This window comes from Gopherus flavomarginatus, chromosome 13 (genome assembly GCF_025201925.1).
Source record: "Gopherus flavomarginatus isolate rGopFla2 chromosome 13, rGopFla2.mat.asm, whole genome shotgun sequence".
Classification (NCBI taxonomy): Eukaryota; Metazoa; Chordata; order Testudines; family Testudinidae; genus Gopherus; species Gopherus flavomarginatus.
In genome coordinates, this window is record NC_066629.1 from 23,675,825 (window position 1) to 23,688,736 (window position 12,912).

Here is a 12,912-nt window from a genome sequence, read left to right on the forward strand (position 1 = left end):
CACAGGAAATAAGAAGTATCTCTGGCAAGATGCTCACAGCCTGGCATGACTGTGCTACAACCTGATGGGGTTAATGTATTATTAACACCACCCTGCCTCGCTGCTGATCCTCTTCACCACATTGCTTGGAGTGGACATCACACTGCACTTCCAGGATCACATGGACACAATAGTGTTGCATTCATGCCTTTATCAGCAGTCAATGATGCAAGCAGCTGCTTTGCCCTTACAGAAAAGTTTGGCAACACTCAGATGAATTATGAAATTGTATACAAGGAAGCAACACAACAAAACTGAATTACATTTGTGACCTCCCAGTAAATGATCTGCAACAGTGTCCTCAGGGGGCCTTGGTTATATAAAGATCCCCTTCCTGCTGGGAAGATCACTCCCTGATACGGACAGGCTGTGCTGTTCATTACGCCACTGAGTCTTTTCCATGCTGCTATTCCCTCTTGCGGCATCTCCTACAGGCACACTCTAGAGGCTGCAGGCAGAGAAAGGTTGGCTAATGCAAAGATGAGCTATCAGCTATGAAAGTTCTTTAGCACTATGATAAACTTTATTTAATAAATAACCCTAACTCACGAGATATGTTCTATAGGAGGTAGTTCAAAGATTACTTACGCTGTGTAGAAAACTAAGCAAAGGGACGGGGAGCGGTCAAGCAGTTAGTACGAGGGACCACTAATAAGAACCGATGGGTTCCATTTCCAACTCTGAGAGGGAAGCTGATCTAGGCTAGAATTTTCAAAGTGCCTAAAGGATCAAAAATGTAAGTCACATTCTCAAAAGTGACTTAGGAGCCTGAATATCATTGAAAGGCAATGGGACTCAAGTTTGCAATGGTTCAAATCACTTTTGAAAATGGAACTTAGGCAATTTTTAAAATTCTACTCCTAGTATTGAATACAGTATTGAATGTGACCTCTGGCATGTCATCCAACCTCCCTGTTTTCCTCCTCTGTCAAATGGAGTTAGCAATACCCAACTATCTCTTGGAAGGGCTGTCAGACTTCATCAATTAAAATGTATCAAGTGCTTTGAGATTCTTGATAAAAGATGCTATAGACATAAAATCAGTAGTCGTATTCTGCAATAGTTTGGTACTTTGATTGGAAAGGAGACAGCAGGGGGCTTAAATATAGTTTATATCTAAATATGTAAATTGCCAGAGACTTCCTCAAACTGAGCAGAATCAGAAGCAGAATGCTGTTCTGCTCAATAAAAAATTTGCAGTGCATAGTACCCTTCTCATTAGACAGCTAGGCATTTTTACTGTGGTGAAGCATGAGGGGAAGGGGAAAGAGACAAGAAAGGTACTCGGGTAAAAATGTGAACTTTCAAACAATGACAGCAACAGCTCCGTTGTGATTTACTGCTTTCATCCATGCACCTAATGGGATAAAAATATTAAAAGGCTGCTATGTCGCTCCATTTAATCTGGGCACGATTAGATCAGCACAGAACAATGAAATTGATGAGCAATTGAAAATGGCAGCTGATTCCCCCTGAACGCCTCGCTAATGTCTGAGCCTGTGCGCAAAATCCCACAGCTAGATGAACAGGAGAATAAAGCAGTCCCTCTCGCTCCCTGTCCCCACCACGACAAATAAGGGCACCTACCACCGAAATGTAAAGAATGCACTATGGAGTACAAAGTGACTTCTCGGGGCATTTTGTGCTAGGTCAAAGTCCTACCGTGTTTATCTTTCTGTACAATTCAATAAAGACCTTTACAAAACACAGTATCCAAGCCACAACCATTCTGATTTATTATCCAGTGCAGAAAGGCGCCAGGCACCTATTACTGGCAACTGAGGGAAAACACTGCCCAATTGGTGGCATAAGATCCAGCTCCCTGTTTAACTCCCAGCAGCTCTGCCTAGATTCTACCCTGTAACCTCATGTCTGTTCCACGGAACATGAAGAGGACTCGATGGCAGGATTCCCTAAGCATAGATACCTGTGGGATGATGGCCCCCTGGGGATCCTGACACAGTGATCTGAGAGGGGCTTATTACAGCAACCTGCCTGAGACACCACGGAGGGGTGGCCTGGAAGGGACAGATCAAGGAGTCAGTCAGCAGAAGAAGGCATTTCTCTGAGGGAGGCTGAGTCTATTTGAAAGAGTTGGGGAAGGAAAGAATGAGTTGGAGAAGAACAGCCCGGAGAGACTCAGGAAGATCAATGTTTAAAGGACGTTCTTTGCTGAGCAGGGGCCTTAATAGGAGTCGGGGGCAATAGCAGCAAAATTCTGGTAGATCTGGGCCCCTTTCAATCTCAGTTCCTGCCACCTTACAGATGGAGGTCTGTATGTGGTACTAAGGGTGTTGCTGAGTGACATCTCTTTAGCAACAATTTCTCTTCCAATTAAAAGCAGCTGAACGCAATCTGAACTATCACTGCTCAATAACCAACCAAACTAACAGAGTGCAGGAGTCTTGTCAGCTCAGGGAAACACAAAAAGGACAAAACTGACATAAGAATCATCAGCTGTTTTAGGAAAGGAGCAAATACCACCAGTCACTATGGGAGTTTGTCTTATTAAGGAGGTTAAGTGATGAATAGGGGAGTGTAAATAGATTTTTCATTAATCAAATCAAAGGCAAAATGCGCTAGGCTGTGTTTCCAACAGCAGCTACCCATTAATTAACCTTCCTGAATAAACTTCATTAGAGGCAGCAGAGAACAGGTATACATTGCCTTGGAAGGCTGGGTTTCTTTTTCAGTTTTAGTCCTCGAACCTCTTTTTGGGCTTTCTGCAGTGTGCTGCATCACAAGTGTCTCTTGCAAACTTTCTTGAACGTTTTAGAGTCACTCTTCTGGAGAAACACTGCGGTTTGCGTTAAATTTATGTTAAAAACAATGTAATTAAGAGGAGACCAGATGGCTCAGTGGCATCGCTCTTGCACATTAACTGAAATTACACTGCAAGAAACTCAGCTAAGAAGAATATTGAATCAACTTCTTGCATTGTCAGAGGGGAGAATTCTAGGCCCATAGAGATTTTTGCTTGTTAGATATTTTGTTTTTAGAGCTATACAGAGTCCCTTTGAGAGAAACAAACTGCCGCATAAAACAATCCGAAAACATCAAGATATAACACTTCCTTCTTTTCCTGGATGCTCCCTCAATAGGACTGATGCTTCCAGTTCAAAAGATTTCTCAGAGACACACAACATATTTCCCCTCTACAATCTCGAGTGGCTTTTACTTTATTCTAATAGGTTAAGCGAAAGCTAAGGGTAAAATTCACCTATGGGCAGAGGGACAGCACAAGGTCTATGCACCCTATTTGGGGGGCTTAAATGGAATTTAAGTGGTGCATAAGCTTTAAACAGGCTCTTTCCACAGAGAAGAATTTCACTCTCAGTGAAAAGAGTGGAAGCAATTTTAACCATACGACCTTGCCCATTCCCCTGAGTCTTTTTTAATCAGGTGCAGCTGCTCTGTAAAGAGATACGAAAGAACTGGGTTTTACCACTTCCTGCTAAACAGGTGGAAGACACCAAACTTTTGTAATAATGCTCCAACTGCACAGTCCTCACTGGCTAATGGGTGGAACAGAGCGGACGATGGTCTGACCACACAGCACAACACAGGAGCTCTCTTGCTCTACCATAGGCAGAGCTGAGTTAAAATGCGTCCTGCAGAACGCAGAGACACCTTATCCAAACAGCTCAAGTCAACAACTCTAACATGAGGCGAGCTTAGCCTTTGGGTCCTTGATCCTTTTCTAAAGATGGCCAGGCACTCAGTGGGGAAAGCAAAAACAAAATATTAAGAAGTCTTCTCCAAGGTCAGGAACCTCAAACAAAAGTTCAGCTTTTAGACCCTGTCTATGGTACCTGCCAACGCCTCCTTGTAAAAGATGGTATCAATCAGCTTCACCTTAACACAGTTTCAGAAAGAAATGCATTTAGGATCCCACAGGACAACTTGCATGAGTAAGTGCTACACAACAAGAGTAAAGGAAGCAGAATCAGATCCTCAATGCCTGGGTATTTTGAAAAACAAGATGGTTAAATCCCTCTTCTCCCAGTCACCTTAACAGAAACCGATGACATGCCTTGTGATTTCCATGAAAATCAGCAGCAGGAACTTCCACTGGAGAATGAATAATCTAATCACTCTAACTGCACTAAATTCTTTCTTGTCCATAGCTTGGATAAGCTCTTCATGAGACATGAGCTCTCTCCTACAATTTATCAATAGGCTCATATCTCTTAGATTTACTTGCCATGCACAATTCTGGCTGCTCTTTCCAATGTTTGCTTGCTGACTGTCTTTAGAATCTGGGCATGCCACATCTACTGGCAGCTCATTTAGTTCTACAGACATCCCAGTTCTCCTGGTATTATTAGCAGTTCAGAATCAAAGGTTAGTTGTAAAACCCCACTTAAAATTTACATCAAGTAGCTAATTTCTGTATTTCTCAAAGTGGCTGCATTGAATAAACATATCCCAGTCCTTCTTCCTTGCATCAAAAATAACAAAATTGTAGGGTGACATTAAGAGACAACCACGAAACAAAAATGTGTTTTGTTTCATTAGTCACAGGCTGTGCACCAGCCAGCTGTCTGCGCTAAAAATATGCCAGAGTTAAAGATTTTGTAAATTAAATGCATTGCAGTAGACAGCTCCTCTCAGGTGGGAATCCACCTCCTTCCCATTTCCAGTAACCACATAATAGATCTTAAAATAACAGAGCCTGAATCCTGCAGATTGATTCTTGCTTTGTTACCTATACAATTTCCTCTAATGTTGTCGTATCAGATTCAACCTTACTCTCGAGATCCAATCTGCAGACTCTACCAGGCTGCCATAGTGAGCCAAGATCTTCTGCTGCTGTAAATGAGCATGTGTGCATTGACTTAAACGGAGGTATGTGGTTAGTCTGAGTGCTTCCCACAGAGTCATGGATCGCACAGTGGGCACCCTTCAAAGTGCTGAGAATGGTAGACGAAAGGCATCATCTGCTTCATCTTATTCACCCCTTTCGACAAGAGGAAGGATGGTTCCATGGTTAGAGCAGTCACCTGGGACCCAGGTTCAATTCTTGACTCTGTCACAAACTTGACAAGTCATTTAGCCTCTCTGTGCCTCAGTTCCTTGTTTCTAAAATCAGGCAAGTAGCATTTCCCTACCTCGCAGAGGTGTTGTGAGGATAAATACATTAACAATCACAAGGCACTCAGATACTTCAGTAATGAGGGATGGATAGGAGGGATAAGATGGATGGGCAAACATTCATAATGCAATACTCTAGGCATTCCCACTCATAACGGACAGGTGAGACAGAATTGTATTTATCTACACTCAGAATTATTCTGATCTCCGAAAAAAGGAATAAAAAACATATTTAGCTTGGCACTTCTTTCTAGACAACATTTCAACTAAAAGGAGATTAAAAGGTCATCTAAGCAGCCTCCCAACTGCACCAATATATATGGTCACTACAGCCAGCTGCTTGCAAACACACAAACTAAAATCTCCAGCCCAAAGCAAAACATAACTGCAAATAAAACATGCAGATTATCATTCAGATACTATGGAACCCTAAGACAGAGACAGCTAGTACCTGTATCTATGTCACTTAAACACTCTAAGCTGTGCCTCCAAAGAAGCCATGAAGGGGAAAAAATGGGGAAAAGGCTGGGTCCTCAGAAAATTGTTTCTGTACTTTGACTTAACCTGCTAAAGAATTCTACAACAGGCCAGCTGGCAAGTGGTATTTTTGGTTAAGTAACACGAGACAACCTGGAAAAGGAACAAACACACCATACTGATGCAGGTTATCTTAACAAATTCCTTTTAAAATCAGTGGTGACAGGATCCCAACTGTTTCAGGTAACGCTCTGGACTAAACTCCTATTTCTTCTGTTACAAACCTCTTGGACGATTTTATTTACTTTGTTTTAACAGAAAGGTCCCAAAGTGCAAAGGAAAATGTCACCTAATCACTGCTCAATGAATAAAACATTTCATTGGTCGGGTGGGGAGGGGGAAGAAGAATTTGAAAGTACTGGATTAATCTGAACTGTTATCTGGGATCAGAGAGTGTAACGGTTCAATAGAAATTGTAACTACTGGGAATTTTCTGTGTGTTTGTTTTTTAAATAATCACTTCAAATGAAAACAAAATAGAGATGATTTATAAGTAGAATTCAGACATCTAAACAAACAGATTTTGTTTTGGGACACAGCCATGCAAACACGTTTTTGTTGTGGGTTTATACAGCCCCAGCACAATGGGGTCCTGGCCCACGATTAGGATTCCTGGGCGACTACAGCACTACTACTGCTACTAACAATGCTGAAAGAAAAAGACGACATTTGTAGCCCTTACATATCTGGATGGCTCTTCCCTGTTTTGGTCATTCATGTCTGCAGGAATGCTCCGTGTGGCCATTGGTCCCTTGGCAAATGGTTTCGGTAACTGGCCCCTGAACTCTGATGGGATGAACTGGAGCTGCCAACTGCAGGAAACACAGAGAGAGGAAAATCTGAAATGAAACTCTGGGAAACACCAGAATTCTGTAACGAGAAAGCAAAAAGCGTAACTAGAAGCTTTCCAGTCTACAGCGCAAACAGTCCTGCTAGAAAAGCAGCAATGGGTTAGACGTATGCACAGAGCCAGCGCCCCACCCACCAAATTCAGTTGCACCTAGGCAAGATGACCCTGTTCGCAGAAAGACTTAAGCACATGGGTAAGAACTACTGAGGTCAATGGGAATACAAAGAGAATATACCCTCACTCTTGTAAATTTCACTTACAAGATGCACTCATAAACTTAAACAAGTGAACCATAACTGAGCCATCAGTGGAAACACAAGCGGAACTCCCATAAATTACTGTGGCTCATGAAAGATACACAACACACAAAGGGGAACACAAACCCACCCACGTCCTATGTCCAGCCTTCTGTTCCCCATTAATCCTGGCAAACTTCATTAATGATAAAAACAGTTAAAAGACATGGCGGGCCTGGGCCAGAACACTGTCAGTGAAATGCATTTTGATTGTGGTGACCAATCAAGGAGTCCTGGAGGCTTACTGTCCAGGAGCTAAACTACATTCAGAAACAATGGACTGAAATTGGCATCAGGCCTTTTCCATCCACATTTAACTTTTGAACGTCATTTAATATTTGCAAGTCAAATAACTTTGGCCACATCTGCTAGACGAGAACCCATGCCAGCCAGGAGCAAGGCACTTCAGTTGGTGAAAGGAACAGCTTTGTTCAGCACACTCTTGAATAAATTGAATAAACACTCCAGCAGTTTTAAGGAATGCAGGATTCTGCAGCCACTTGTCCCCTAACAGCTTGTATTTCAGGCCTTCAAGGACTAATCCCAGTACTCATCCACTGCAACTGCTTCACTGGGAAATCATCAACTGCTGTCTGCAAGACCGGCAAAGTAGTGAGACATTTGCCCATGAACACGATCTTTTCAAATAGACTGTACTATCTTGCAGTTCTGCAGGTTGGACGGAGGGAGGGCTGTTTTGTTTTTGTTTTTTACCCTTTCCACCTAAAATTAAAGGACATCATCTAAAACTGTTTGGCAAGAGTAGAGGGGATTTTTGGGACACATTCCCAAAGCAGTACACAGGTTCTGGTGGCTAACACCCTATGTCAGGGGTAGGCAACCTATGGCACGGGAGCCGAAGGCAGCACGCAAGCTGATTTTCACTGGCACTCACACTGCCTAGGTCCTGGCCACTGGTCTGGAGGACTCTGCATTTTATTTAATTTTAAATGAAGCTTCTTAAACATTTTAAAAACCTAATTTACTTTACATACAACAATAGTTTAGTTATATATTATAGACTTATAGAAAGAAACCTTCCAAGAATGTTAAAATGTATTACTGGCACGCAAAACCTTAAATTAGAGTGAATGAATGAAGACTTGGCACACCACTTCGGAAAGGTTGCCGACCCCTGTCCTATGCTGTTTTGAAGATATACCCCTAAGATGGATGCAGAAAGCCAACTGCCAGTGTCAGGAAATGAAATCAGTTGGCTCTGCCTGACCTCCTTTTAAGTAGCATATATAATCCTGCCCATTTCTTAGTCAGAGGCTCATCATAATGGGAAAAAAATCCCCTTCTACCTTTACAGATGTCCAAAGATTTTTTCCAAAGCAAAAGCTTTGCTTCTTAAGGAAGCAACAGCTGCCCATTGCTCATCAGCAACCCTACAACAACAAACCCGTGTGCCTGGGGGCTGAAAGACCACTTTAAAAAGTAAAATATAATTCAGTTTCAAGCTCCCAAACAGAATGGCTGTGAACTAGAGTAACTGAAAGTACATCATTTCAGAATGAAGAAAACCACCTTGACAGGACCGCTGTAAGAATCTGAATTGTCAAAATCCGTGCACATGGCTCAACAAATTAATTACATTAAAATATTTTGAACATCTGAAAAGTAAACAGATGAGTCAGATTGCTGGTACACGTGGCATAAGTCTGAGGGCTCGGCATTATGGACAGCTTGTGAGATGAATTCTTGTCAAAACTATCCTACAAACTGCATCTTGAGAAGCATATTCTTAAAACTAATGGTTTTATGATATTTCCACGCAGCCCTGAACTTGTGCATTAACTACATCTGATGCTTTGGATAACAAATTGAGACTGTAGATGTACCCTGTGGACTTGAAATTTTATTTCACTATGATAATTGTTGCCATTGGGTCTCCATAAAGTTTAAAGGAATGCCATCTGCAGTCTAACCTGAGTTCCTATGTTTCTAGGGAACCTTGAACACAACAACAGGTGAGTCACCAACAGCCTCGCCCCTAAACATAGCCAAGCAGACATGGACAAACAAGCCGAGATGGAGAATTTGCATAGAGTGGATTTAGTGGCTAAAAGACCTGGAGAGAAGAGCCATCAGTCGGGTAGGGCTGATAAATCTGTCTGTCACGAAACGTCACTCGGAAGGGCAGGCTTTGTTTCTGAAATTATCGCCATGATATGCACATCTTGCTCTCACTATGGTCCCAGTTCAGCAAGGGGCCTAACTTCAGGCACACGAGTTGACATCAGGGGCACTAGCGTCAAGCCGGGCAGCTGCTCAAGTATCTTGCTGAATCAGGTCCTTTATGATGAGCAACTTACTTATCTGGCAGGAGAAAGCTGCTCGGAAATCGGTACCACTCCTTCCCCACACAGACATTAACTGGCCTCCCCTCAGGCACTGTGTGAATAGTCGGATCAGTGGCAATCCTACGAAATTCTGGATACAGGTCCAGAGGCCCATGGTAGCCTACAAAGGAGGAAGATTGCGAACAAAGAGTGAAAAGGCGGGTGGTATTCTCATGGCTTGACTTGTTTATATTTAAGCCTCTCATCAAAATGCTGGGAGGGTTTGGAGTACATACCCAGCTACCTAGCTCTGGTATCTAGAGAGCATCCATCCCAATGGTATCATATTCCATTAAGACTAATGCCAACCCACTTGCGATATTACAGCAAGGCCAGCTTCAATTTCTGCCATATTGTCCACAAAAAGCTGACAAAATCATGAACATTCCTGCCCTTGTTGTTCAATAACACGTTGATTTTATTTTAGGCCTCTCCCCATGCCATACATTTCCACTGTTCAAGGAGTTTAGCTTAACTGGGAACACAAAAAGGGAGATTCTACAAGGGCTTTGCTAAAGTATAAAAGTTCATATCAATCACAAGCCAAGGTTTGCTAACCTTGGCTTAATGAACATCAAGTGATTGCTGAATGACTAACTGAAATATTGCATGTGCACCCAGACCAAAGGATGGGCATGTAGTAAAATAAAGAAATATAAAAATAACACTATAGATAAATATTCATACAAAGCCTCAAATGCTTTCAGGGCCTTCTTAATTGATAGCTTCATAACTAAATAATCTAATCTACACTAAAATGTAGTTAGGATCCAAATCCATTTAAGTACCTTGCTATAACATAGCACTTTTATCACTACTCTCCTCTCACTACTGTATATGGCTTCAATCCTGCAAATACATATGCCCAGGCTTTACTTTATTTAGGTGAGAAGCTCCAGTGAAGTTAATAGGACCACTCCTGGCCCCAGTTCCAGAAAGCAGATACACGCATACTTAACATTAAGTACATGCTTAAATCCATCTCCATGCATGAAAGCACTTAATCACATACCTAAGTACAAGCTTTACATGCTGAAGTGCTCTCCAGAGTACGGCCCCAGATGTGTAAGCTGGTCTACACACAGATAGGATACTGGTATAACTATGTTGGTTAGGGTGTGATTCTTTTTTTCTGATATACCCATACAAGCCCTATTGAGGAAATCGTTACACTGGAATAACGGTGCCTTATACTGGTACAGCTTATCCCCTGAGGTGGAGGGTTATTGCACCTCTATTATTATATTGTATGGTTAAAGTAGAACAACTTTTATGTGCAAAACAAGCCCTAATTCTTTGTGAAGTCCCCTCTGGACTGTCTTGCAACTGTCTGGGTTCAAGAAGAGGACCATCCTACAACACCAACCTTTGAATAAAGCCACGGAGCGTGAGAGTGACAAGAGTCCAAAGAGAAAAACTGTCCCCAGAGCCAGCCAGTTGGAGGAGACTGTGTAGTGCTCCAAGCGGTAACGCTGGAATGCGAAGTGGTAACATTTCTGAGGGGACAAAAAAGTATTAACGTCATTAAACCTATGACGCAGCTGAACAGAGATCCAGCCCAATGCCCATGGGGAGAGAGCCACCTGCAATGGGGAGAACAGAATGCAAGATGTGATTAATTTAAAGGGACACTAACAACTTAAATTCTTTGGAAACTAAATTTTAAAAAAAAAATGTCTAATAAATCCTCTGTAACAGATGTAGCTTCCACAGTCAGTGAATGTGTCTGCTGTCTCAGTTTCTCAAACTTGGCTCCTCAGAAAAATGCCTAGAGATTCACTTGCTTCAACCACATCCCCTTCTTGGGAATCTGATTTATTTAAAGAACTGTTCAATTGAACTCATCACAAACACTTCTCAACCCTCTTTCCCAGGAGTTCTTCCTTACTGGGCATCACAGCCCTCTCCAAACCAGGCCTCCTGCCTGGCAATTCCCCAAAACCAGTACCAGCTGATATTTCTACTACTGCTCTCTGTGGGTGCCTGTCACCAGGCCTTCTCCCAGACCCTGGGTTTCTCCTTTCTCTATCTGGACTGGCTCCTTCTTTAAAGAAGTTCCATTTCCAGGTTTCTGTCACACAATACTTGGGCACCTGCCTGAACAGCAAGCCGCTTGTCTGGGATTGCATCAAATGATGAATCTTTCCAAATATTTGGGCCACTGACTATTCCAGATTGGGCCAGGGTTGTTCTCACATCATATGAGAGAATTTCTAATGAAGGGCAGTTGAGATGTTTCAGTGCTAACGCAAAACACCCAGGAAACGTCATGCATATTAATATTTGGTGGTAGCACTTGACATCCTTAGCCTACTGCTCAGGCTAATCCAAGATTTTTACATAATTAGCACATTCTATTCATATATTTATGCCATTTGGGGAGGGAAATCTCCCCAATTTTGCTCCTGCATCACTGCTTTATGGGGATCGAATGATTCTGCACATGTTCTCAATCAACCAAAACTGGAGGATTATGTTTAGCCAGCTACTTTGTAAAAGCAGCAAACCCATACACATTTTAACTTTAGAACAGTTGTGTTTTTTCAATCCCAGGGCTTTATGATCAATCTATGTGCCACATTCTGAAAACTCAAACCCCACGAGCTAACAATCAGAAACAGCTGACTGCACATCACGCTCTTGGAGTTACACAACGGACACTGCAGAACTATGCAGATTACTGCAGATTATGTTGCAGCAGCAGATGTTCTGCAGATGTTCCCAAGCCTTCGGGAGCAATGATATAGAAGTAAACTGGTAATTAAATCCTCTTTAGGTACCAGGTTATAAAAAGCAGCACTTCCCACTGAAACCCACCTGTAGGGAAGAGAGAGCCACAGCTCCACAGAGACAGATGAGAGGATATATGGGAAACAGAAACCTCTCCTCTTTGTGGGGTTGGCTGAAGAAAATCAGGATCCAGATGTACATAGGAGCTAGCGTAAGCCAATATGGGCGACCCAGATTCTGGACTGAAAGAAACATAAACCAGTCAATCAAGGCTCATAAGACTAGTGAAATAAAGACAAGGGCTTTCCCTCAGTTTTCATTCTCTCTCTCTCTCTCTCAAATGGAATGTTTCACTGTTCAGCCCCAAGCAGCACTTCCACTCTCCATACCACAGACAAAATAGCAAGGAATCAGTCAGGAGTAAAGCTTGCTTAGTGGATTTCTGTAGGCTTCAGATGCCCTAAAGGTCCCAGAATGCAGGGAAGCCAGAGCCCAAAAGAAGGAGAAGCAGGATCTGGATAACAAGCCTGTAACTAATCCCAGGAGAAAAAGATAAATCCATCATGACCTGAAGCTTTTGAACAGGAAATCAAAAATTCCTGATATTTGTTTTGTTGTACTATGCTAGCACATCAAGGAATCAGAGAGAGAGTCCTATGAAGCTTATATTCCTAACTGAAGTGGTTGTTTACGTACTGGTATTTCCAAAACCCTTGTTGCTTCATTATAAAAATAACAGTGCATGTAAGATCTCTCAAGCAACTTGTGTGTGTGTAAAGCAGGAAGAAATTCAAAAATAACAATAATTACCCTGAATTTTAGTCTGACGAGGGTGCTCAGTGCAACTTGAAATCCTCTCACCCCACCCCTCCAAAAGCTGTAGTGTTAAACAAATAAGCATAGAGGCATTTCACAGACAATAAGAACAAAGCCCTCAGAAGAATGGCTTCTGCTGTTAGGAACACAAGTGTTAGGTGAGCAGCAGGAAACCTGCATTTATAGGATCTCCAACTGAGCTTTT

At 42.3% G+C, this 12,912-nt stretch overlaps 1 protein-coding gene across 9 annotated transcripts in view; it reads right to left on the reverse strand.

The window, feature by feature from the left end:
* Positions 1–12,912, reverse strand: part of LOC127033808 (alpha-1,2-mannosyltransferase ALG9-like) — a 52,761-nt gene that overhangs the window by 16,773 nt on the left and 23,076 nt on the right. For 8 of the 9 annotated variants that reach the window (XM_050922019.1, XM_050922021.1, XM_050922018.1 and 5 more), the window contains 5 exons: positions 12,323–12,424; positions 11,979–12,133; positions 10,528–10,657; positions 9,135–9,282; positions 6,353–6,482 (listed from right to left, as the gene is read on the reverse strand). In XM_050922019.1, the coding sequence (XP_050777976.1) occupies positions 6,353–6,482; positions 9,135–9,282; positions 10,528–10,657; positions 11,979–12,133; positions 12,323–12,424 (665 nt within the window). The remainder of the gene's footprint in view (positions 1–6,352; positions 6,483–9,134; positions 9,283–10,527; positions 10,658–11,978; positions 12,134–12,322; positions 12,425–12,912) is intronic. The other variant, XM_050922020.1, reaches the window with a different exon arrangement.